The sequence below is a fragment of the Budorcas taxicolor genome, chromosome 4, assembly GCF_023091745.1.
Source record: "Budorcas taxicolor isolate Tak-1 chromosome 4, Takin1.1, whole genome shotgun sequence".
Taxonomy (NCBI): domain Eukaryota; kingdom Metazoa; phylum Chordata; class Mammalia; order Artiodactyla; family Bovidae; genus Budorcas; species Budorcas taxicolor.
Window position 1 is genome coordinate 40,927,278 of NC_068913.1, and position 27,546 is coordinate 40,954,823.

The 27,546-nt window shown below is 35.1% G+C and overlaps 1 protein-coding gene across 1 annotated transcript in view; it reads left to right on the top strand.

Annotated features, from left to right (window-relative positions):
* HGF (hepatocyte growth factor) overlaps positions 1–27,546 on the top strand; it is an 82,882-nt gene that overhangs the window by 6,567 nt on the left and 48,769 nt on the right. The window contains exons 2-7 of the mRNA XM_052638840.1: positions 419–584; positions 6,161–6,273; positions 7,992–8,106; positions 13,283–13,425; positions 19,359–19,479; positions 20,836–20,954. Of these exons, the coding sequence (XP_052494800.1) occupies positions 419–584; positions 6,161–6,273; positions 7,992–8,106; positions 13,283–13,425; positions 19,359–19,479; positions 20,836–20,954 (777 nt within the window). The remainder of the gene's footprint in view (positions 1–418; positions 585–6,160; positions 6,274–7,991; positions 8,107–13,282; positions 13,426–19,358; positions 19,480–20,835; positions 20,955–27,546) is intronic.

The window sequence follows — 27,546 nt, forward strand, 5'->3', positions numbered from 1 at the left end:
CTAATTAGTATTAATAGTATAAGTTACATAAGATCAATTGTAGAAGGAAATGACAAATTAAATTATAGAACATAATATGATATGATATGCCTGGCGCTTGCTTTCATACTTTTTGGAGAATATCATGTTACTTATTTCTTAAGAGTGAACTGTGTCCTAATTTTTAAAAGCATCCTTCATTTGAAAGAATGTAGATAAGTGACTCTGTATGAGAAGTTATTTTTTCTTCACAATTAAGTATTCCTTTCTTGCTCTTAATTATCTGAGAGTATCATTCCCCACATCATTCTACCTCCAAGCCCTGGAGGTCTGGTATGTTGTCAAATCACTATCTTGTAGATGATTCTTAAAGGATATTTTACTATATGACCCTTAAAATATTTTCCCCTATGTTTAAAAAAATTATTATTATTAATAGAAGGACAGAAGAAAAGAAGAAACACACTTCATGAATTCAAAAGGTCAGCAAAGACTACTCTAATTAAAGAGGACCCATTACTGAAGATAAAAACAAAAAAAATGAACACTGCAGACCAATGTGCCAATAGATGTATTAGGAATAAAGGACTTCCATTCACTTGCAAGTAAGTTGCTTCATTTTGTTCTTAGAATAATTTTCCAAATATAGAATGTGCTCGTTATCATCATCAGTTTTGTATTCAATGGGATGTGCTCTTAAAATTATAAGCTTGATTTTAGTTTTCACTCGTTATAACAGAAGGCTTAGCTCTCACTTGATGGGAATATGTGTAAGGGAGAACACATGAACCACAAGATTGTTTAGAATTCACAGTGGTTTTAGTTATGGAATGTGTGTTTTCTCATTTTATGAACAATTGAATTTTAGGAACTAAAATTCAATTAGATTAACTTTTTACTGCTAATATTTTAAAATATTCTGTTCAGAGTACACTTTTTCTTTTTTTTCTCACAAGAGGAGTGGAGGAATTTTCAGAATATAAATTGGGCAACAGTCAAAACTTACTGCAACTTATTGTCTTTAGGGCTAGAAATAAAAAGTGTTGATATAATTAGATAAAAACATAGGGGTATTGGTGTTAGCAGCAAAAGCTTAAACAGCTTCTTAAAATAGTTAGGAGGTAGTGTAATGAAGTTTTAGATGAAACGTGATGGAGCAATTCAAAGAGGCATGAGGGGACTCAAATGGGGAGTTTTCTTATTTTTTGAAAGTTCTTCTGCACCTCCCAGGAAAATTCCTTACCACTTTGTCAGTACTCTCAGAGCATAAAACTTGGAGTTTGGGGCCATGAAGGTGACAATTTCATCTGAATAGTCTTCCAAATTGCCCAAAGAAAATTCATGTCCTAGTTCTTGAAAAAACATTCCCTCCTCTCACTTTTCACTGTTTTATTCCCTATTTCATTCCATTTCAGTAGCATTGCACAGGGCCGCCTGTCACTTTTGAAGTCTACTCTATTACATTTGGGTTGTGACACACGATGTGAACACAGATTTTAGGAATGTCATGGCCAGAATTCCTATATTCAAATTGCCTTTCTCAGAGAAATAAGTGTTATGGGTCTGAGGAGAAAGGACATGGTCAGAGGAAGTCTTCCATAGATTTAGTGGGAAGACAGACTATCTGTTTTCTTTTCATTTATATCTCCTCTAGAAGTATTCTTATAGCCAAATTGCCACTTACAGGGAGATATTTCCTGGCACGGGGAGTGGGGAATTAACTTTGCAAGTAATTCCTATGATAATTTCATCTTTCTCTGACTTTCCTAGAAAAGTCTTGAGATTTAAAAAAAAAATAGAGAAAATTACTTTCAATCAGCATCTCAGCTGTGTAGATTTATGGAGATGTTCTTCTGGTGATTGAGGAGGTTGGATTTATTGTGTTTTTCCCTCTCAGGGTTAGAAGGGCAGGGCAAAGGGATTGGGGGAAGAACCACATCTCACTGTTGATTTTTAACTTTGAATCTGAAAATGCACTCTCCTGGGTCCACAAGTAAGGAAAGTATTGCTAAGCCTCAGTTTTTACACTAGTCAGCCCTCGGCTAGAAAAAACAAAACAGACTTCCCTTTGTTTTATTTAGGAGAAATGAAAATGATTTTGTTGTGTTGGAGAAGACATGTGACCTGATTAATAAATCTCTACATATCCCATGTATATGAGGTTTCACACTTTTCTACCATATTCTGGTTGAGTTATATTAAGTCACCAAATTTAAGCCAACCTGTGCAGAAAACCACTTTTGGTAACACCAATGTGCAGCCAAAGGTCTCTGCTCAGAAATGGTGTCATCCTTCACACTTGTCTATCCTAAATATATATAGGCTTCCCAGGTAGCACTAGTGGAAAAAAACCTAGCTGCCAGTGCAGGAGAAGTAAGAGACATGGGTTTGATCCCTAGTTTGGAAAGATCCCCTGGAAGAGGGCAGGACAACCTGCTCCAGTGTTCTTGCCTGAAGAATGCCATGGGCATAGGAGCTTGGCAGGTTACAGTCCATTAGGTCACAAAGAGTTGGACACAAGTGACTTAGTATGCACTTCAACAATATGTGAATTGTGAACTTCCAGATGTTCAAGCTGGTTTTAGAAAAGACAGAGGAACCAGAGTTCAAATTGCCAACATCTGCTGAATCATAAAAAATGCAAACAACTATTTCTGCTTTATTGACTATGCCAAAGCCTTTGACTGTGTGGATCACAACAAACTGTGGAAAATTCTGAAAGAGATGGGAATACCAGACCACCTGACCTGCCTCTTGAGAAATCTGTATGCGGGTCAGGAAGCAACAGTTAGAACTGGACATGGAACAACAGACTGGCTCCAAATAGGAAGAGGAGTACATCAAGGCTGTATATTGTCACCCTGCTTATTTAACTTATATGCAGAGTACATCATGAGAAATGCTGGGCTGGAAGAAGCACAAGCTGGAATCAAGATTGCTGGGAGAAACATCAATAACCTCAGATATGAAGATGACACCACCCTTATGGCAGAAAGTGAAGAACTAAAGAGCCTCTTGATGAAAGTGAAAGAGGAGAGTGAAAAACTTGGCTTAAAACTCAACATTCAGAAAACTAAAATCATGGCATCTGGTCCCATCAATTCATGGGAAATAGATGGGGAAACAATGGAAAGAGTGGCTGAGTTTGGTTTTCTGGGCTCCAAAATCACTGCAGGTGATTCTTCAGCCATGAAATTAAAAGACGCTTACTCCTTGGAAGGAAAGTTATGACCAACCTAGACAGCATATTAAAAAGCAGAGACATCGCTTTTCCAACAAAGGTCTGTCTAGTCAAGGCTATGGTTTTTCCAGTAGTCATGCATGGATGTGAGTGTTGTACTATAAAGAAAGCTGAGCGCAGAAGAATTGATGCTTTTGAACTGTGGTGTTGAAGACTCTTGAGAGTCCCTTGGACTGCAAGGAGATCCAAACAGTTCATCCTAAAGGAGATCAGTCCTGAGTGTTTATTGTAAGGACTGATGTTGAAGCTGAGATTCCAATACTTTGGCCGCTTGGTGCGAAGAACTGACTCATTTGAAAAGACCCTGATGCTGGGAAAGATTGAAGGCTGGAGGAGAAGGGGATGACAGAGGATGAGATGGTTGGATGGTATCACTGACTCAATGGACATGAGTTTGGGTAAACTCCGGGAGTTGGTGATAGACAGGGAGGCCTGGCATGCTGCAGTCCATGGGGTCGCAAAGAGTCGGACACGACTAAGCAATTGAACTGAACTGATATATATATATACACACACACACACGTGCACACACACGCGTGCACACACACACACCTATTTAAGTAATATATTTAGTGATTCCATTCAGAATTGAATGGACATACTGTAATACTCTAAAAGTAAGTTCTTCATGAATTGAAGATCTTTTTGCAGCTTGTAACATGAACTAGAATCATTAAAAAACAACGGCAATTACACAAAAACGTTTGGAAAATGCCAACAATGCTGTATGAAAGCATCTGTGATTCAGTGGGGCATGAGGTGGAAGTCTCAAACACTGTTTCCTCTTGAGGAAGGGTCGACAATACTGATTTTATAGAGACTGAAAATATTTTTTTTGCTGTACGAGAAAGATGACCAGAATGCCTGATTCTAAAGCTTTTCAGAAAATTTACGTTCAAGAACTGACTTAAGAGATGAAAATTTCTAACTATGACAGGGTAAATGGTATTGAAAGTGCACTCCTGCCATAAACAACTCAACAAAATGAATTCTTGAAAGGAAGATGGTAGTTAAAAATATGACTAAGATAAAGACTCAAAACTCAAACTTAAAAGAAGATATGCAATTCATGGAATTTGTTAGCTTGGATCCAGTCCATATAGAGGTGTAAGATGATATGAGCAAAAAACAGTTTTCTAAGAGTGTATGAATTACCATGGATTGTGAGAAAATGGTGAATGAAATAAGCAATCTTACATGTTCTTGATGGGGTTCAATGAGTCACCTGCCATGTTATTGACTGAAAAGACATATGTATGTGTGGTACAGTTTCATTTTAAGGTGAAGTTAAGTGGCAGGTATTTGATTCTATAATTTTAAGATTTCCTTTTAGGTATTTGTTTAGTTTTTTATCTTCATGTGTATTCTTTATCTAATTATTACACTTTCAAAGTCATTTAACATTCTTTCCCTAACACCCTACAATAGGGAAATGTAACACGTATTGCATAAGTTTACTGTATTCCAGATCAAAATGAAAATCTATTATTAGTCAGTTTTTCTCTTATTATTTCTTATCAGTTGCAACAATATATTTTTATGTTTGTTTTCTAATGCTATTACAGGTATAAAATGTTCTTGTAGGTGGATATTTGAAAACATCTACATGTACACCAAAGCTCAGAGTTTATATATATAATTTTTGAAGTTATTTAGCCATAGACTAAAATGTACTATGTAAAAATATAATAATAGATAAAATATTTTAAATAATTTTATAGCATCTTTTAAAAATTTGTTTTATAAAAGTTATTTCACCTCATTTAAAATTATTTAAAAGCTGTTGAAATGTTAAGAAGTAAGTGACTAACTTGAACTATCTAGAACTGCAAGAAAATTGAGGTTTCAAAATATATGGCCTGGGAGTGAAAAATCTGTATTTATTCTCAGAAAATCTGTGTATTTCTCTTAATTTGATGCTTATACATGGTGGCATTATAGTTAGCATGAACATGGTAAGAAGGAGTTTTAATATTATTTCTTAATGGAAATAAAATAATTCAGAGTTCTAACTTTATTTTTTGTATTGTAAAACATGGTAACACTTAATGTGTTGAAAATTTTAAGTACTTTACTATTCTCAGTTAAGAGATTTTTGTATTTATCATTCTTCTTTAGAAACATTTTTTTTTAGAAACACATTTTTTAGTGAGCAACAAAAATCCAATATAATACTTAGCTGTAGGAATGATTATTTTAAGAGTTAACACATTTTAGTTATTTTTGTCAAAATGATATATCAGAAGCATATTCTCTAGTATATTAATAGTTTCTTAAAAATTAAAAATGCTTATGCAAGCAAATCTATTTAGGAAACATTGACTTATATAAAGCCAACTAATAGTGGGATTTTCATAGCCTTTAATAAGTTTCAATGCTTTATAACTCAACAAGAAAGGATATATATGTAAAATTTCCCAAACATTTGATTTCAGATCCTTCTTTGCTAGCAGGATCTCTTGGGGTTGTGATTTGTCTATTGCATTTTAGGACATGTCAGTTTAGAATATGCTTTTTATAATTATAAACTTTGGAAATTAATCATGATATTTCAAATATAATCATTTATATATAACCACAAAAAAACCTTCCAACTTTCTGTGTACTTAACAAAAATAATAAAATCTTCATAAATAAGTCAAGTAATTGTGTTGTATATTGATTGTGCTTGTTGAAGCCCTCATTTTTCTACATTTCATGTAGAATAACATGACACCATTTCAAATTTTACTCTATCTTGTATTTAAATCTACAGCTATAAAAATTTAATTTTGTTTTGTCTCATTTCACTATCAAAATTGTAGGTTCAAATATCCTTGTTTCTGTATACGTAATAATTCATCGTTTTTACATTATCTTCCTTGGTTAAACCATGTACCTATTCTTTAAAAGCTGTATAAATAGTAGTATTCCTTCTTTTCATTCAGATATTTTTTTCAGGGCCTTTGTTTTTGATAAAGCAAGAAAACGATGCCTCTGGTTCCCTTTCAATAGCATGTCAAGTGGAGTAAAAAAGGAGTTTGGCCATGAATTTGACCTCTATGAAAACAAAGGTAACTGGCTTTTCTCTAAATATTTCATAATGAAATGAAGTATAAATTATATGTAATTACCTGCCACAGTGCTCTTTCTAACTGATTTTTCCATCATATCCTGATCTGTTATGCAGTCGATTCATCCATTAAGCCAGATGACACTAACGTCTTGACTGTTTTCAGTGTGGCCCTTTAAAAAGAGCTTTTCCCAAATTTTCCATAATTAGATTACCCCCTCTCTCTTTGTTTATTTCTAGTAACATCTCCTGGGACTGATATTCTCCACATTCATTTTAGAATATGCCACTTTAAGTTATTAGTTTAAGATGTTTTATATATTTGTATTAGTTTAAGACATTATATATATATAAATATATAAATGTATATTTATACAGTATTCTAAATTTTAACAACTTTTTTCTAATAACTAAATTTTAATCTATGGATAATTAATCTAAGTTATACTTATGATGGCTGATAATAATAAAATGTGGAGGTTTTGAAAACTTAATTTGATCTATTGCTAGTTATATACTTAAAAAAAATCTTTAAAAGAATTGAGACCATATTATTTGTTATTTTGTCTATGCTGATAATTTGATACTGTATTCTCAAGGTATTTACTTTGCTCAAAAGCAGATTTATATCAATAAAATAATCTCTCATCACACAAAATAATAATCATGAATTATGTTTTTGATAATACTATGTGTCTCAATTTTAATGTTTTGTTATATTTTCATAAATTTAGTTATTTAGTAATACACATAGACATTTCTTTGTTAATAGGGAAAATGCTTAGATTACATTAAAATTAATTCATGTTAGGAAATAAGATGATCTCTATATACCTCAATAATTCTATAAATCCTAAACATGATTCATAATCTTGTGTAAAACCATCTTCAATCTTCTGGGTTGCTAATTGAATATACTGTTATTTGATAGGAATATACAGCTTGTTTCTATTTGATTGTCCTATAATTTAGCAGCCAATCTGTTAGAAAAAATATGGAAAATAATAATCAGCATAATGTAATTGTCACATACACACACATACACAAAAACCCACACAATTTTACTGATATAAAGACAGTCAATAGCATTGGCATATATACACTACCATGTGTAAGCTAGATAGCTAGTTGGAAGCTGCTGCATAGTACAGGGAGTCCAACCTGGTGCTCTGTGGTGACCTATATACACTTATGGCTCATTTGCGTTGTTGCATGGCAGAAACCAACACAACTTTGTAAAACAATTATCTTCTAATTAAAAAAAATGAATCAGATCATTTATAACAAAATGATCAGTTATTTCCATTACCTCAACGTAACTGCTTGAATTCAAATAGGCTTACAAATTTTTATTTTTAATATTTTCTTAAAATGGGCTCTGCACTTAAGCAAATAATTGTGCCAAATTAAATTTGCCTCATCAATTGAGTATGTAGAATAATCTGCATTAAACAGGTAGACTAATCTCTAGAGTTTCCCAGGTATACACTCAGAAAGTTAAAACTTCTCAATGGTTTGTTGTCTGTTTGTTTTGGATTACTCTAAATGCATTATTTTGAAAATATTAATTGAAGTTTTCGGCAAGAAATTTCAGTATTTGTGGTGGTTTATAAGCATTAATTATTTAAAGATTCAAATGGAATTTTATATTTTTATATTTAATATATATAGCATATATTACACATGGTTATAACATTTTTCTCTGCTTTCTTTTAATAGACTACATTAGAAACTGTATCATTGGTAAAGGTGGTAGCTACAAGGGAACGGTATCTATCACTAAAAGTGGCATCAAATGCCAGCCCTGGAATTCCATGATACCACACGAACACAGGTAAGTCTAGCACGAAGAAAAGAGGATAGAGCCTTTCTTGGACGGGTCTGTTAGCAGGCCCAGGTTAGTCCTTCAGATTAATCCTACAGCTCTGTAATAGTTTAGCCAACTTTGCTGAAGTGTTTTAGTCTAAGGCTTATCTGAATTAATAACTGATATTTAGTCAAAGAATAAAAAATATATATCATTAAGATGTAGCCTAACATTATTTCACCACAAAACCTCAATTTATAGATATTGGTGTTTGGGAAGAAATAATAAAAAAGTAATAAAAACTTTTTTCCTTCTCTTTGCCTGTGAGAAGGCACAGCACTCTGCAGCTGGAGTGGAGAGGTTGCCTGTGCTAAGTTGGAGATGGAGAAATTCTGATCTTCCCCAGGAGCCAAATGTTGTTTAACCATGGTGGTTCTCAAACTTGGCTGCACATTAAAATCGCTAAAAGCCCTTAATGAATCCTACCACTTGGGTGTCAATACAGACTGATTAAATCAGAATCTTTTGGGAGAAATAACCCAGCCACCAGTTTTTCTATAGAGCTTTGCTAAAAATTAGTGTCTCAGATGACCAACTTTCCCTTTTCACCTAGCACCTAATGACTGGAGAAAACTTCTTATTTCTTGGAAATTAAATGTCTATAGTTAAGAGAAGGATTGTGTTCTTTATAACAGATGAATGCTATTTAAAGTTGAATAAATATCCATAGGCTCATTAGTCTGAGAGTTTTAAACATCATGGAGGAGAAACAGATATCTACTCATTAGAGAGCTATATATAGCCAAAGTTTCTCAAGACTTATTTTGGAAATAATTTTAACAGGAACTAGTTTAAAATAGCTCTAGCTGGTTATTAGATGCACTGGAAGATATAGATTACCATGTGCCTAGCACCTTGTTAAACAGTACACCGAGGTTATCTCATTCAATCCTCTCAAGAGCCACCTGTGTGCTCAGTCACTAAGCCGTGTCTGACTCTTCGCGGCCCTATAGACTGTAGCCTGCCACACTCCTCAGCCCATGGAATTTTCTAGGCAAGAATACTGGAGTGGGTTACCATTTCCTACTCCAGGGGATCTTCCCAACCCAGGGACCGAACCCATGTCTCTAGTGTCTCCTGCACTGACATCACTAGCACCACCTAGGAAGCCCCCAAGAACCACATAGTAGGTGATTTTATTAGTTTTATTTTTTATATGGTGAAACTGAATGGCAAAGATCTTAGTAAGTTTTCAAAGTCACACACAGCTAGCAAGTGGTATATCCAGAATCTGAGGCCTGCCAGTGCCACTCTAAAACCTGTGCTTTTAACAACTTTAGGGCCTTAAATACTCAGCAAATCAGAAGGATACATACTGTGACTTCTTTTTTCAATAGTGGTGATTTACTTGCCTTGATGAACCCACTTTGTTCATTTTCATTCATTTGGTGGGGAATAACCATGCAAGATGATTTACTTCAGTAAACAGAGACAGAGTTCATCGGTCCACATATAAAGAAAAAGGGTTGGTTGGTCTTCACTGGGATGAAATCGTTGATGCTGGTCTAGTTAAAGCCAACCAGCAAGCGTCCAAGTGAATCAGCTTTACAGTGTTTGTATAACAGAAAGCAACTCATTATTTTTGTCAAATTCATTACTTATAATTATGCATGAATACCTCCAAAAATAGTTTTATCATTATAGTACAAAGCAAACAATATAATTGGTTTTGTCCTCTTATAGGATTTGCATAGTGCCAGTCCCTGCATAGTGAGGAAAACATTTTGCTTAAATAGATGGATCTAAGAATTTCATGAACAAAGGAATAGTGTTTGAAATCAATCCTACTGTAGTCAAGGAGAGTACACTGGACTGACCCAGCAAAGGTCTTATTTCAACCCAAATTCTCTATGATTGTGATTCTCTGCTACAGGAAGGAGTACATGTGAAATAGATCTCCCTGGGAACTAGCTTCCCAGTCCAATCAGCTATTTTATCAACAAACATTTCCTTATGATATAGAGCTTTAAGGAAGAGAAGACTTCATAGGTTAATCAATTTTTTGTATTTAATGGGAGCAACACATTTTCATCAATTAGTGGCTATTTGGAATATCTAAATGATAGGTTAACACTTTTAAAGTGATAACTTAAGATTAATTGTATGGAAAGTGGAAAAATAAATATATATCTATATATGTCTCTGTCTAGAAGGGTGATTTATTGTGGACTCCCTAAATTGAAATATGTTACAAGTGGCTTAATGGGAAGATGATGATAGATGATGAAATTAGTATAGAAGCTTAACTAGAAAATCAGGTGACCTGATATCTCCATCTGTATCCTTCACTGGCCACCCAGCATTCATTAAAGAAGCAGATGATGGAATGGATCAAGTTGCCTATAAACAGAGTTCAGATTAAAAGAAAAGAAAATGTGGCTAGCACCCAGAAGATCTAATTTATATTTCCAAGTATATTTGGATATAAATCAATTTGACATATTCTTTCACTTATCTCTCTAAAAATAAGCTTTGTTCACAAGGACAAAGAACCAAAAATAGTAAGCATGTGAGTAAAATTTTATTACAGAGCTTATTGCCTGGCACAGGGCATGGGTTTAATAGATTTTCATAAATATGTGCTGAATGAACACATAAGAACAAAGAACAGGGTTAGGCTTCATCACTTGGTCAAGTATGATATGTTAAAGAAAAGCACAGAACACTAAAGAATGCCAGTTAATTTGGGTAAAAGTTATATATACCAAAGGATGAAGAGATGACGCAGACTGCTCTTTACCCTGCGTGTCCTAAAGAGGAGTTTGATATGCACTGATACAGAATTGTGGAAAGTAGCACATATTTTTCTCTTCTTCATTTTTATTAACTCTGTTGGGAAAACTTTATTCTTTTACCCATACCTATTTTAGATTTTCACTCTCTCTCTCTCCCTTCCTACTTGCATCTTTCCTACTAAACTGTTGACTTATGCATTCATTACTTCTTCACAGCTTCTTTTTCACTTTACAAATCTACTGGAAAGGTATATGTTTGTGTATGTGTAGTGTATATGTATATGTGTTTTGTCTGTGTGTGTGTAACAAAAAATCTCTAAAACTTCAGGTATTTTATATGTGTGCATTAAATCGTCTAGGTTTTTAAACTTCATAAATAAAATGATAAAAATAAAGGCCCTTATAACAATCTAATTCACTCCATTCATTTTGTAAGTCAAGTTGAAAACCCAAAAAGCAAGTAAATTGCCTAAGGACTAGTGTTGTATACCAGTCAAGTGAAATGTATAGGGCAACTATGTAGATTTTCATGATTAACAATAACTTATTCTTATTACTATAGTAAGCCAAACTTTTAAGAAAGAGTTATAGGGGGGTTTTCTAAGGTAGATTTGGTTAAAGCAATGCTTTATGAAAAAAATATAAAGTAAAATTCAGTTTTGATTCTATCAGAAAAATGAGTATTTCATTATAAATTTACTATGGAAAATTGGATAACTGGCAAGAATGAAAGGAAAATATATTTCATGCAATGGCACAAAGATTATCTTAATTTATTCTGGAATAATAGAGCTAAAACTAAGACAAAAGATGCCATTGTTTTCTTTGAAAATTAAATACTGTTAAGAACTGTAAAGTCATGATAAACTTTAATTATAATTTGTATCAATCATAAGACCAAATGTTTAATTATTATTCTCCAGTATTTAAAATGCTAGTGAAATAAGAATTAAACTATTTTGACATTTCATAATGTTAATGATACTTAATTCATATCTTGAAATTGTTTAGTTAGTAGTAAGTCTCTTAGACTATTTTTGACCAATAATTTATATTTTCTGAGGACTTTATTGTATTTCATGTCCATGTCCAAATTAAATGATTTCTTTGCAAAATGTTGCTTGGTACCCAAGGCATGTTCCTATTTATTATGTGCTACAGCATAATGAAAAATCATTATTTCTTAACTAAAAGTTTAAGTGCATAGGAAACATATTTGAATAGCATTTACTGACAGACTAAAAGCTTTGGATTTGACTGTAGTTTAAGTACCATTTAGAACTCAGAGATCAGTAAAAGTAGAAATTAAGCTTTATGGAAAACATTGTACTGAATATTGAAAATACAGTTGGATATTCCAAAAAAGTGCTTACTAATGTTACCTGCAGATATTTTTACTTATGCTATTAATATGCGCAGTCTAGGAGACACATGCAGTTATCACTGAGGCCAAGGTCACAAGCAGTACAAAAGAATAAAAAGAGCTTTGGAGTTTTCTGCTTTTATGTTGAAATACTTTATGCTGATAACAAAATTATAACTAGGGCATTAGAAATTTTAAACAAAGCTACTGTATTTCAGTCTATGGCCAAATACTATGAACTAAGCCTGAAAGCACCACGCTCCAGTCACAGTGAAAACTTCAAAAATTTTTAAAGAGAATAGCATTTCTGTCTTTTACTATGACATCTAATAACTAAGTGGAGTGTGCTTAATAATAGGTAGCATTTATTAAGTCTCAGTTACTCTTGTATCTTTGAACTTCTCAAAACAACCACATGAGGTGTAAGATGTTACAAGTTATAGTTATACTCAGTGTACAGGTAAGCTAACAGGCTGAAAGAGGCTACATTGCCCACTGGGGTCTCCAGTTAGTAAGATAGAGCTGAAATTTGAGTCCGGGTTTAGTTTGAGTCTAAAATCTTTGTTTCTGTTACTTCATCAATTTGTTTATCAATTGTGAAGAAAAGGGGAGGGGTATTATTCATAAGAAAATATATTAAAAAAACAAGTAATTATCTCAGATAAACAATGTAATAGTGAGATGTCAATGCCTAGTGCAGCGTTTCTACAGTTCTCTCCTCAGGGGCTCTCCTCTATCATTTGCTACCTTTGAGTGGAACTTTGAAACTATGGTTCAATTAGGTTCTAGAATGATTAGCAAATTCAGAGATGAATGATTCTTATTGGTGCAGAATACGAGAATTCAGTTAGGTAAATGCCTATAAAATTTAAAGTATTTTAAGAATGGATGGAAGTGATAGAATTAAAGTTAATATATATGGCTGTCTGAGATAGAGTAAAGAATTTCTCCACTTTCAGGAAAATATATCCACTAGTTAGTAAAATTAATAGGCCCCCCAAAGTTGCATGCTCTTATACTGTAATGATTATCATTTTAAAACTAGCTTTTTGCCTTCGAGCTATCGGGGTAAAGACCTACAGGAAAACTACTGTCGAAATCCTCGAGGGGAAGAAGGGGGACCTTGGTGTTTCACAAGCAATCCAGAGGTACGCTACGAAGTCTGTGACATTCCTCAGTGTTCAGAAGGTAAATGACCTGAATGCCATGTGGGGCACTCTGTTCCCCCTTTGTGTAAAACTGCAGCTCACATTAAAGGTTAACAAAATTGAATTAAATCACAATGAATATGCTGTCCATTCAAACGCAACTGTAGATCATTATTTGAGCATTTTTACAGGATGTTTTAAAAGTTAAAAACTGATTATCATCAAATTAATGCAAAGTAATGGAGGGAGTTGGTTTGAATTTCAAAGGAGCCTGAGGTATCTCACTGGGTAGAGTAAAATTTGGGCTTCCTCATCAACTGTTTTGAGCTCATATACCTCAATCTACTCCCTCAATCTACTCACTGCAAAGGAGCCAAATGACACTTAGCCCTTTGTTTGTAACACTAATTCTATACATTCAGAACCTGCTTCTGCAGATGTTTTGTCAAGTCTATATTGAAGTGGTGTGGCAAGGGTATATAGAACCAGAAGAGAATAAAGAAGGGGGTAACTGAAATTTTGAATGCCCTGTATGTGTTTTGGTGAATATGTGTCTAGAACCAAATTTGACATGTAGTCAAATTTGACACGTAGTCAAATTTGACACATAGTCTGGAACTAAGTATCTATAGATTCCAGCTGTCTTGAAGGCAGCCACTCCACATCTGCGTATTCATCTCCTCTCACAGCATGAAAGGGCACTATCCTTACTTTTCCAGTGGAAAATGAATGACTGAAGAGAAGGAAAAGTAACCATTTCAGCATTGTACGTGGTTTTATTAGTTTCTGGCTACATAATGGCTGGCTTTTTAGTTGTGTCAGAAACTAAAATTCTAAAAATCAAAATGAAACATGGATGAAATTCTGATAAAAATTTGGTAGGGTTTTGAAGTACTTGGGGTGGGGGTTACTGCTGGAATGCTGTCCAATTTTTATAGTAAGATATCTTGCTTGTTTGTTATTAACCAAATATCGTTGAACTATTTCTTCCATAATATTAATTAAATATTAGGTTGATATTTATCACGTTAAAAGGCTGTTGTCAGCTAATTGTCACAGAGAAGTCGAATTTGTTTTTTGTTGTTAGTTAGTTTAAAATTCTTGAATTAATGTGCTAGAGCCAGTCCCAACTCTGTTTGTAAATTCTTACTTTCCATTCCATATCATATTCTGTTCACTATAACTTCTTCATTGTTTTCTTTTCTTTTAAAAATAATAAACTGATCTGTGATAACGTTATGAATAAGTCTGTTTTGTATGAATAAGTCTGTATTTAATATCTGTCTTACGTTTGCACATGGAAGAAAACCCTACTTTTAGGGATTTCTCCGCTATCACAGTTTCTTAAGGTTGGAAATTATTGGCAAAGAGTTTTATTTATTGGTTTTGTTTGACCTGGGACAGTGTTTTCAAGGAAAGGCAAACTGGTCAAACTTTAAACAGTTTAGCATTTTTTCTGTGTGCCTAGTCTGTGGGAATGTGATTTTTCAACCCCTGGTTTATAAGAAGAACCTTCATTGAAATATATTCACATAGCAAAAAATAAATGTGCTAAATAAATGACTGGGAAAATTTCTGGTCATTCTTATTAGGGTATACATCTCGAATTTTTTTTTTAATGATATGAGATTATCATACCTCCCTTAGAAAAGGACATTGTTCAGTAGCACAAATGGCACTTGATGCTGTTGGTCACCGTGGCATCAAAGATTGCAGATATACTTTTTCTGGAAACTACTCAGTAGTCTGACAGTACTTGCAAAACTCTCCTGTGAGAGAAGTAAACCAACACCTGTCCTGGGGGCTAAATATATATCAGGGACTGTGAATTGAGCTTTGATATTTAAGCTCATACTAAAATGAGCAATGTTTTAGAAGGATTTTAATAAAGAAGATCTAAAATAAGAAGAAGCATAGTCAAACATTAATAGAGAAAGAGTTATTTACAAAATGGATAATACAAAATATACAAAATAATGTATATATGATGTAAATTTCTATTAAAATATAAATATAAGGGAAAAAGCCACAAAATTCACAATGTTTAAATAGTATGGGTGAGACATTTTAATATATGGATATTGCAAATGTCAAGTTCCAAAGGTTATTTATATGAATGAAACATTGAAGATGCCATCATTTTGTATATTTTAAAATTAAAGTACCTGTAATCAACTTTGGACTGTTTGGAAAAGGACAAGTAAAACAGTATATATTTTTTGAAATCTTTCTAACTATATTAAAATATTTGCTTTAAATAATTATCTGAAATGTTGAAATTTTGGTTCATAAAAATATATCTTATATTTAAAGATTGAAGTTATTTTCTTATAAGTTAAACCTTTGAAGTATATTAAGCATTCCAAAAGAAAATGAATACTCATTTATCACATTTAAAACCTTACATAACTATGTAAAGAAAATACTACCATTAATGTTTAATTCAAAGATTATGGAAAATTGAGGTATATGAAATCTGACTTTTTCCTTTAACATTTGCTTGGGATCTAAAATAAAGCAATCATTTGTCATTGAAACAGGTTTTTTAAATGATAAATATTCAAGTAAATGCATTTTATTATTCTAAAATTATATAATTATATTTTTAAATACTTACACATAAAATACCAAATAATTCTGCCATAACTTTAAATGTGTAATTCCTGTGTGGCAAAAGACTTATAAAAACAAAGACTTAAATAAAACTATTATTTATAAATGGGGGTTTGTGAGACTATTCATATTTTAAACATTCTGTTTTGCTGAAGTAATCACCAGCTTGGATTTATCTGAGAGATACTTTCAAAACAGTTGTTTCAGTCTGTAAACTCAGATCACTTGTGACTTTATGACTGAGAAAAATGGAACAGAGCAATTTTTGAGTTTAGTTGGTTAGTTTACCAGAAAGGTGTTAAATTAATCTTACTTATGATTAATGTGTAGCGTGTGTACTTTTCTATTATCAATTAGGGCAGAACTATAATTAAAAAAAGATATTCTACTTATGAATAGAGATTTTGTTTGAATTTATGAGAACTGGGACATAATTTTTTTTTTTTTTTATTTTAAGGGGAGAGCTTTCTGGAATGGTTAAGTAATACATTAGCCGTAACAGAGAGAGTCAAAAGAGCATAGAACAGGAGATGCAATGCTTACCTTCTTGAACTATTATCTAGTTAATGCTTTCAGCTGAGTCCTTAGATGGACTTGGTTTACACCTGGATGGCTTGACTATGAGCTGAGAAAACTTAGAAGAGTCTTAGAATTCTCGAAGATTGAGAAGTAAATATGAGATCAAAATTTGCCTTTCTCAAAGTAATTTTTATGACTAACCTGATGGTTGGATGCAAAGGAAGAACCACACATTTTTCATCCTTGGATAAGAGAGCCAATCTCATTTCTTGTAACCTCCAATAGGTGAGAAACCAACAGAACAACTGGCTACTGTAAAAAGAGGGAAGAGGGTAATGAGGACAATATTAAAAAAAGACAGGGAGACTGACCTTCTAAAAGTTTTGCTTTTAGTCTATCTTAAAGTATGGCCAGTTAGAATGTGTAGGAAACAAGTTAAATATATAGGATGGATAGGCAATTAGGGGAATGGAAAGAGCACTGGACTGTGGGTCTGACCTGTGCTCTAGTTACAGATCTGGCATTTTCTGTTTTAGGTAAGTCCCTTAAAACTTTTGTGAGCTTTGCTCTCCTCACTGCAAGGATCAAATGATTTCTTACATGTTCAAAATACTGAATGATCAAAGAATATGTAACTATATTTTTAGCATCTCAGTCCTCACAGGATATATTTAAATTCCCACCCCAACAACAACTTTCATTGTCTTCCAAAACTGCGCATTATTCATGCTAAGTTTTATTATTTTTTCAACTTCATTAGGTTTGCACCTGCATGCATAACTCTCCTTTCACTATACTATAAACATAGCATACTAGTTCATTTTTGGGATACCATTTAGGTTATTTTGTTCCCTTTATAGTTTATCCACATATCATCCATTCTTCAGGGTCTAAGGAAAATCCATTCTCTCCTAAAAGCTATTACTGCCAAACACTAAGAACTTTCAGAATTGAACAGATTATCTACAAACTTGCCACTTAATGTGAGATCCAAGAACCAGAAGCATCAGCATCCACTGGGAGCTTGCTAGTAATGCCCCAACCCTGATTCACTGAGTCAGAACTTGTCGTTTATTGGACAAGATCTCAAAGTAACGTTTATGCATATTAAAGTCTGGAGAAGCTCTGATCTACCACTCATGCTGGAAAGTGGTCATCTTATAGAATCACCTGTTTCATTTGTGTAGCTATTTTCCTTTAGAAATTTAAAAATTCTAAAGTTTCAGGAGAAACATTCTTTTAATAGTGCCCCACAACAATTTCCCCAAAAATAATTTTATTAGCTCTAATTTGAAAAGGATATATTCTTATAAACTGCATTTTCTGATGGACACAAATAGGTGTATTCTGATTCTTAAGTACTATTAAAGATTAGAAATTGTACATGTGTATATTTATTCCTCATCTGTGATTGTAGGATTTTATTACATGCTTCCATTCAATACAAAGGAGCAAACAATGATCGATGATACGTGAACCTATCAAACCTTACATTCTTTTCAAAATGGAGACTAAGTAAGCTTGTAATCCTATTCAGATGGAAAGCTGAAATGTGATGATACGTAACCTATGTGGATTTGATCTTTGCCAACCAGAGCACTTTTATCTACATGCTCTTGGACCCCCTTAGGGGTTTACCGACTGTTGTCTGGGGGAGCTCAGTATCAAATGAGAGGAAGCTGAATCTGTCTCTTGTCTTACTTCATAGATTAACCTACATGAAAAGAAGTATATAGATCAGGCCAAATGGTTTCATGTTTTAGAGATTTAATTGTTAATGTCTTATTAGATCATAAAAATCAAAGTTTCAAAAGTGATGATTCTAATAGTATATCCCAAATTACTATAAATACTCATTAGCCTAGATCCCAGTGGATAAAATGAAACCCTGATATCTTTTCCCACTTCAGCTAATGTTAGATGATCAGTAATCACAAGATACAAATGATGTGTTTGGGGAAGTTTGCCGGATTCGTAGGAAAGCCAAGCAATGATTTATTCCACAGGCTGACTGCTGTGCTACATCAAATCAACCTGTCCATTTGAGAAGTCTCATTTTCAGCTAGTTGATATGATTCAGACTTTTCAGTGTGGCTTAAGGTGCCAGCCAGAAAACTATTAATTAACCTCACAGAATCAACAGTGATATTTAGCATAGTTAGATCAGTTTATAGATTTTTAAAAACAGTGAGTACAAGAAGTTGAATAGTAGGTCATATCCTAAGCTTTAGATACAAATGTAAGTCTGCTCAGGTATTCGATGTGGATGCTCACTAATAGAAAGGGACTGTGAATTTTCTTTTAAAATATTTGTATTCTTTAAATAGTACTAGATTACTGTTTGAAGCTGGTCTCTCAAATCTGTGTGGTCCTGATCTTTGCATTAACTGTAGCAGTATGATGTGTACTCATTCTAAATGGTGCATTTTCTGTGTATGTATTGGAGGGTGAGTTGAAAGAGGAGCACTATTATGTTGACAGTACAGATATTGAGATCCCGGGCATTATAGACCAACAAAGGGAAAATTCCCAAGGACTTTTCAGTTTCTAGGTAACTTTCAGATAGTTATCAAAAATCAGGAAGGTAGTATCTTGACCCTATGGTAATTTTGTATGACACTAACTACAAAAATTCCATTTAAAGTGTGTGAAAAGTTCTGTAGGGAGTATTTTATGCCACTGTTAATGGACATTAAGCCCTAACTTAAAGTTAAAATATTATATAAGTTTTCCTAAAAATACCCTTGCTGTATAGGTGATTTACTGTTCTTTAAATGGAACAGTGGTGCTCTTGATTTTGCTGTCAGAAGCAATTAATATGCCATGCTTTGATTTTATTAGTTGAATGCATGACCTGCAATGGGGAAAGTTACCGAGGTCCCATGGATCACACAGAAACAGGCAAGATTTGTCAGCGCTGGGATCATCAGACACCACACCGGCACAAATTCTTGCCAGAAAGGTAAAATACCACCAAATCACATTTCCAAGTGATCCTCTTTACAAACTGTAATTTGTCCCATGACAAATTACATGGAAACTCTCTATAATGTTTTCCTGATAGTCTTGGGACAAAGGGGTTTATGATGAGGTACATGAGAGTGCTGACTACAGCGTCAACTGGTCTTGGCTGATTAGGTTGAGAGTCCCTGAAATCAGGATGCTCCTGAACACAGGAGCATCAGTGGGTACAAAAGGAAAACACTAACAGATGCTTCCTCTTTCTCTTCCATGGAAGCAAAAAAGATAAAAGTGCATTCAATAATAACCACTGTGACATGTCCAAGCTGGGGAGGATGGCATTGTTGTTAACCAAAAGCCAAACTCCTCCTTGTGCCATACCTTCCTGTGACTCAGGTAAAGTGGGGTCATTGTATGACACCGTGTCACAGGCTAAAGGTGGAATAAACAATTCCTTGGCTGCTTTCTTATGGTAGATTTTTAAATTGCCTATCTGGAAGTCAGGCAACCAAGTTTACTTTTCTCCTCAGGAGAACGTGTTGAGTTTAAAATTTATATGTATTTTGGTCTATAAATTTAACAGGCAACGTTTTAGTTGAAAATTTCCCCCTTTTTTATTATAAAGAATAAAAATAAAAATAACTACAGAAGAAGGTCTTTCTCCCCCTTTCTCTGGAAATTGCCAAATGGTGTTTTTTCTTTCTTTTTTCTCTTTTTTGCTTGTTGTTCTTTTAGATGAAATTAAAACTGCTTTATTTTAAAGTGCATCTCTCATCTTTCAAGTGAGATCAGAAGGGATATGGCAGTAATTAAAAGCAAACCACCAATTCAGGACCCTGTTAATTTAAAGGGAGGTGGGTATAGAGAAAGTGGTGTGATGGAGTTTGTCTTTTACTCTGGTGGAGGTGAGGGCATGACCTAGAAAGCTCTAGCTCCAAAATTGAGCTATCATTAGTAACATAGCTATTGAAACCTAACTTTCAGTTTGAACTTTAAGCCTGCTCTAGAAGAGGACCTGTTTTCTTAATAAAGAATCTACACAAGGTCAACATGTATGTAATTCTGTCCTTAATTGGGCTTGTGAGAAGGGGATTCAGTTTGAGACCTCAACTGGTGGACAGGTGCCAAATGGACCTAACTTATTATTGAAGGAGATGGTACTGTAGCCTTAGTACTATATGCAGATTCATAGACTCAGCAGTCAATGATTAGCAGTCCTTGTAAGGCAAAACATAGAAAAATCTCTTCTTCCACCAGTTAATAGTATCCGAGCTAAGTCAAAAGTTATTTTGTGAGCTGAGGGCTGGGTAATGTTCCAGGAAGATTTACATGACACTTTTCTTGGTGTGGTTTGCAGATATCCCGACAAGGGCTTTGATGATAATTATTGCCGCAATCCTGATGGCAAGCCGAGGCCATGGTGCTATACTCTTGACCCTGACACCCCCTGGGAGTACTGTGCAATTAAAATGTGCGGTAAGTTAGGGTCTAATTTATTGCTTCCTTTTCCTCTCACAGACTGGATCTAAGCAGGCGATTATTAGTGAGACAGGTTAACAACTATTTGATACTTTAATGCGTATAGGTTTTAACGATATAAGAATGTGTTACATAAACTTATCCAATCTTTTGCATTTTCAGAGAGCCATTATTTTGAGATACACATGCAAGTGTCAAATACACACAAAACAAACTCATGGTAAAGGCCTACACATTCTCATGTTATCAAGGGAAAGGAAGAAAAGAAAAGAGCAGAATGAGAAAAAGATCAGGGATTATGTGCAGTATCATAATGTCATTAGGGCTGTAAGAGTGAGGACCTTAGACTCTTACCCACCAATCCTGTATCCTTTCCCTAACCTATCCTCCCAGACATAACATGAGCAGTCAACTGACTACGGACCTCTTCTGGTGAATGACAGAGGCGGCAACGCAGAAAACAGTCTAATAGAAGATTCTTACAGACATCTTTAATCTTTAGTAGCTAATTTTCACCGCTTTGGCTGTCCTTGTACACAGCCTGCATTCTCTTTCACCTTGTATTTTAGCTGTCCTATAGCCCTTCTACATCCTGGCCTTTACCCTACTCTCCTGAGTTTATGATAAAGGCTTCTTTTCTTACTTGCTTTGTGATATCTCTGTAAATATGTACACTTGGTCCTCTCCTTCATGGTTAACTCACACATTTTTATTCTTCTCTAAAGTTATCATGGATAATAATTAGATGTAGATAATGCTTTTACTTCTGTGTATAAGAAGTCTTATTTTTTTCAACAAGATCCTAAAATGCTTTCAAATTAGCAGAATTGCAAAAATTTAGTAAGTGTAATCATGTTATAAATTGTCTTGCTAATATAAAAATGTGTATATAAGGAGAGAAAAATATAAAGACAGATAATCAGGTGCCAGCACACCAAATGATAAATATACAATTACTAGGCTATGCATAGGGATTTGCATATTTCCTTAGACTGGCATGATGAGACTTTCTTTGAACAAAACTTATTCAGTATTATCTACACTGTGATACTGCCAAGGTAAATATCTCTCCACTTAAAGCTGCTAATAAAAAGAAATGTTTTGGACAACTCAAATAAAACCCATAGAAAAGAGACATGTCTGGCATATGTGAAATAACTGCAGAATCTGGAAGGCTCTCAGTGTTCCAAGGAAACTGAACCATCTGTTTGGTCCTTTAAAATAAAGGATGATTTTTGTGACAGTGTTTCTCTGTATAGACTGGGTTAGTGCAACTCATTGACTTTTTAAATGTTATTAATCTGTTCATTATCTAGACCAAGCAGGTACAATAAACCAATAGTTTCCCTTCCTTTTGTGTGTGTGTGTGTTTTAGGCACTCATAAATTGTCTCTGGAATAAGACCAGTAGTAACACACACACATAAACACACACACACACATGCATATTGACTGGCACATTCACCTTTCAACTGGCATGCACAAGATTGGCTATTTTTAAAAGACATTGGGAGAGGAAAAAAAATACAATGAATATGACACTTCTGTTAGGTAGATTTTTTTTTTTTTCTTTTCTGTCCAGAGTTGACTATTTATACAACATGCAACAATTCTGATGGATTTGTTAAACAGAGGGTGGTGTTTATAGGATACTAATTCTAAGAAAATGGTGATAGAATTTGTGAACCAACCCTCTATACATTTGGGCCTTGAACAACATGATGATTAGGTGGCACTGACTCTCCTGGCTCCCCTTGTATCTGTGAATTCAACCAACTGTGGGATCTTGTAGTACTAATAGGTAATAGCATCTACCGTAACAGCATATAAATGGACATATGCAGTTCAGATCCATGCTGTTCAAGGATCAATTGTAGTTAAGATAAAATTATTTTAAGGTTTGGGAATATTTTTAAAATATTTTAAGTTTTAGTTTGTAAACTTATATAGAGAGACTATACTTTTATCAAAATTAGTGAAATAAAGTGGCATTTAGGAATTTTGGAAAATGTAACAGATTACTTTCTTCCAGATATTTTGTCTTATACATATAGTAAAGCCTATGATGAAAAATTAAGAAATTTGGTAATGGTTTCAATTGTGTACTAATTTTCTATTTCTGTATAACAAATTATCAGAAACTATCAAATTATCAGAAACTTGGTAGCTTAAAATAACACATATGTATTATCTCAGGTTTTCTGTGGGACAGGAGTTAAGGCATAAATCAGGTGTGTTCTCTGCTTAGGATCTCACAAGGCCACAATCCTGGTGCCCACCAGACATACTGTCTCATCTAAGATTGAGTGTTCCCATTCCAGTTCAGTTTTTTGTGGTTGTAGTGCTAAGGTGCTCAGCTCTTAGAAACTGCCTGATGTTTCCTCCCACATGGCCCTCTTCATAATACGGAGGTTTACTTCTTCAAGACCAATAGCATAGCTTTCTGTTACTTTGAACCTCTGATGTCTGCACCGTCTTTCATTTATTTACTAAGTTTTTTTTCAAAGTTATTAAAATTTTATAAGCCAGCTTTCTCCAAGATTCTGCACTAGGGATGAATTTCAAAAGGACCTGTCAGGAAATTATATCTTTTAGTGCTTCTAGATAATTTCTTTCATCTTAACACAGAGTTGTGAAAGGCAAAAATAACGGTGTTTTATTTTTCCTGGGAAAATGGTATATCTTTATTGGGGACAATGATTGAAAAATAACTGGCCAGTTTTTGCCTTCACTCTGTGTATGATTTGATACAGAAAGCTCTGCACCCTTTTAAAGAGCTCACCTGATTAGGTCAGCCCACCCAAGGAAGTCTTCCTTTAATTAAAGTCAACTGATTGGGAACTTTAATTACATCTAAAAAAGTCTCCTCACTTTTGTTGTACAACATAGACTAATTACAGGAGTGGCTTTCCCAAGTGGCTATTCACAAGTTATACCCATACTAAAGGGGAGGGGATTATAGAACATACATCAATGGGCAGAAATCTTAAGGGCTGTATTAGAATCCTGTATACCACACACATGTTTATATGCACTGGCTGCAAAAGAATATTGGTTTATTATGTATTACTTATATCATTTGATTCTTGGGTTATCTCTCTGGCTATCTCTGGTTATCTCTCAGTCTCAACTGCTTGAATTCATTCTGAGCTTTCAATATGTTTGAAGAAAAGAATAGAGTTTATGATTGTGTCATTTGTCGTCTCTAAAGTTGAAGGCAGATTTTGAAACTCTTGTTTTATTATATAATAACCATATAAGAAAATTATAACTGCTATTATTTATTTAACATCTACTGAAAGGTGCTTTCCATCTATTACTAATAATCTCTATCTCAAAATGGCTGTGATTAGGTAGGCCAGTGATGAAAGGTGTGCAAAGACATGATCAGTGGTGCAGACTGCAATATTCATGGCATGGTAATTAGGTTGATATAGATAAGGATGTGATAAAGACAGAGAAATGGAAGGAGATGAGAAAATTAGATTAATGTGAGGCAGATTAAGTAGATTCTAAGAGTATCCCAGCTAGTTGCCATGAGAAACACTGAAAAATTAAGCAGGGAGAATGATCTTATCTCGTTCATCATCTAGGACAGTAGCTTCCAAATCAGTGTGCATGAAACCTGGGGGAACAAAAAGCCTGTCCTAGGGATTTAAGGGCATGAATAGGTTAAAAGCCTCAAATTTCAGCTCCTCTTTTTCTATATGAATTCTTTCTCAAAATCTTTTGCTTGAGGTGCGTGGGTTGCTAAGGAGTCAATCAAATTCAATATCCTACCTGTCCACTGACAACTGCCTCTTGCTACTGTACTGAAAAAAGGTAAACTGTCAATCCTACCTGAATATTAATGGGGTATATTGTCCTGGGTGTAAATGTCTTGGGGACACTAAACAAAGGGACCTTTGAGAATACTATGTATTCATGCTGTTTATTATTTACATACTGCTAATAATTATATAACTATATCCATAACAGATAATACCAAAGAATATCACAATAATACTAAAGAACTGATCACACTGTTGTGAAAGTTCTAGGCCCCACATCAGACTTCGCAACTAGGGGATCTGGCAAAGGGACTCCCCAGGGAATCTGACTTTGAAAGACAGTGGGTTTGATTCCAAAACTCCCACAAGACTGGGGGAAACAGAGACTCTTGGAGGGCACAAAATCTTGTGCACACCAGGACCCAGGGGAAAAGAGCAGTGACCCCACTAGAGACTGAGCCAAACCTGCCTGTGTGTGTTGGAGGGTCTCTTGGAGAGGTGTGGGTTGGAAGTGGCCTGCTGCGGGGACAGGGGCACAGGAAGCAACAGTTCTGGGAGGCATGTGTTGGGTATAAGTCCTTTTCGGAGGTTGCCAGTAGCCCTGCCATAGAGCCTATACACTCTAGGACTCACCTTAGGCCAAACAACTAACAAGGTGGGAGCACAGCCCTGCCATCAAAAGACAGTTTGACTAAAGATTTACTGAGCATGGCCTTGCCCACCAGAACAAGACTCCGTTTTCCCCACAGCAAGCCCCTCCCATCAGGAAGTTTACATAAGCCTCTTATTCTCGGAGAAGGCAATGGCACCCCACTCCAGTACTCTTGCCTGGAAAATCCCATGGGTGGAGGAGCCTGGTAGGCTGCAGTCCATGGGGTCCCGAAGAGTCGGACACGACTGAGCGACTTCACTTTCACTTTTCACTTTCATTCATTGGCAAAGGAAATGGCAACCCACTCCAGTGTTCTTGCCTAGAGAATCCCAGGGATGGGGGAGCCTGGTGGGCTGCCATCTCTGGGGTCGCACAGAGTCGGACATGACTGAAATGACTTAGCAGCTTATTCTCATCCATCAGAAGGCAGATGGAAGAAGTAAGAACTTTAATTTCACAGCCTCCAGAACAAAAACCACAATCACAGAAAGCTAATCAAAATGATCATACGGATCACAGGCTTGTGTAACTCAGTGAAGCTATGAGCCATGGCGTACAAGGCCACCCAAGATGGATGGGCTATGGTGGAGAGTTCTGACAAAATGTGGTTCACTGGAGCAGGGAACGGCAAACCATTTCAGTATTCTTGCCTCAAGAATCCCATGGACAGTATGAAAAGGCAAAAAAGATATGACACCAGAAGATGATCCCCCTAAGTCAGTAGGTGTCCAATATGTTAATGGGGAAGAGTGGAGAAATTCCTCCAGAAAGAATGAAGAGGCTGGACCAAAGCAGAAACAACACTCAGCTGTGGATGTGCCTGATGGTGAAAGTAAAGTCTGATGCTGTACTATTTCATAGGAATGTATGGGACACATATTCATAGAACAATATTTCATAGGAACGTGGAATGTTAGGTCCATGGATCTAGGTAAACTGGAAGTGGTCAAGCAGGAGATGGCAAGAGTGAGCATCAACATTTTAGGAATCAGTGGACTAAAATGGACAAGAATGGGCAAATTTAATTCAGATGACATTATATCTACTACAGCAGGCAAGAATCTGTTAGAAGAAATGGAGTAGCCCTCATAGTCAACAAGAGTCTGAAATGCAGTACTTGGGTGCAATCTCTAAAACAACAAAATGATCTTGGTTTGTTTCCAAGGCAAAATTTTCAAGTCACAGTAATTCGAGTCTATGCCCCAACCACTGATGCCAAGGAAGTGGAAGATGACCAGTTCTGTGAAGGCCTACAACACTTCCTAGAACTAACACCAGGGGAAAAAAATGTCCTTTTCATCACAAGGGATTGGAAAGCAAAAGTAGGAAGTCAAGAGATACCTGGAATAATAGGCAAGTTTGACCTTGGAGTACACAATGAAGAAAGGCAAAGGATAACAGAGTTTTGCCAAGAGAACATGCTGGTCATAGCAAACAACAACACAAGAGACGACTCCACAGAGTTGTCACCACCAGACATCACCAGCAGACATCACCAGATGGTCAGTACTGAAATCAGACAGATTACATTCTTTGCAGCCAAAGATGGAGAGAAACTCTATACAGTTAGCAAAAGCAAGACCTGGAGCTGACTATGGCTCAGATCATGAACTCCTTATTGCAAACTGCAGGCTTAAAATGAATAAAGTAGGGAAAACCACTTTCAGATATGACCTAAATCAAATCACTTATGATTATGCAGTGAAGGTGACAAGTAGATTCAAGGGATTAGATCTGGTAGACAGAGTCCCTGAGAACTATGGACAGAGGTTTAAAACATCGTACAGGAAGTGATGACCAAAACCATCCCCCAGAAAAATAAATGCAAGAAGGTAAGCTTTTTGTCTGAGGGGGGCTTACAAATAGCTGAGAAAAGAAGAGAAGTGAAAGTAAAAGGAGAAAGGGAAAGATATACCAACTGAATGCAGAGTTCCAGAGAATAGCAAGGAGAGATAAGAAAGCCTTAAGTGAACAATACAGAGAAATAGAGGCGGGGTGTGTGTGTGTGTGTGTGTGTGTGTGAAAACAGAATGGGAAAGACTAGAGATCTCTTCAAGAAAATTAGAGATACCAAGGGAGCATTTCATGCAAAGATGAGCACAATAAAGGACAGAAACAGTAAGGACCTAACAGAAGCAGAAGACATTAAGAAGAGGTGGCAAAAATAC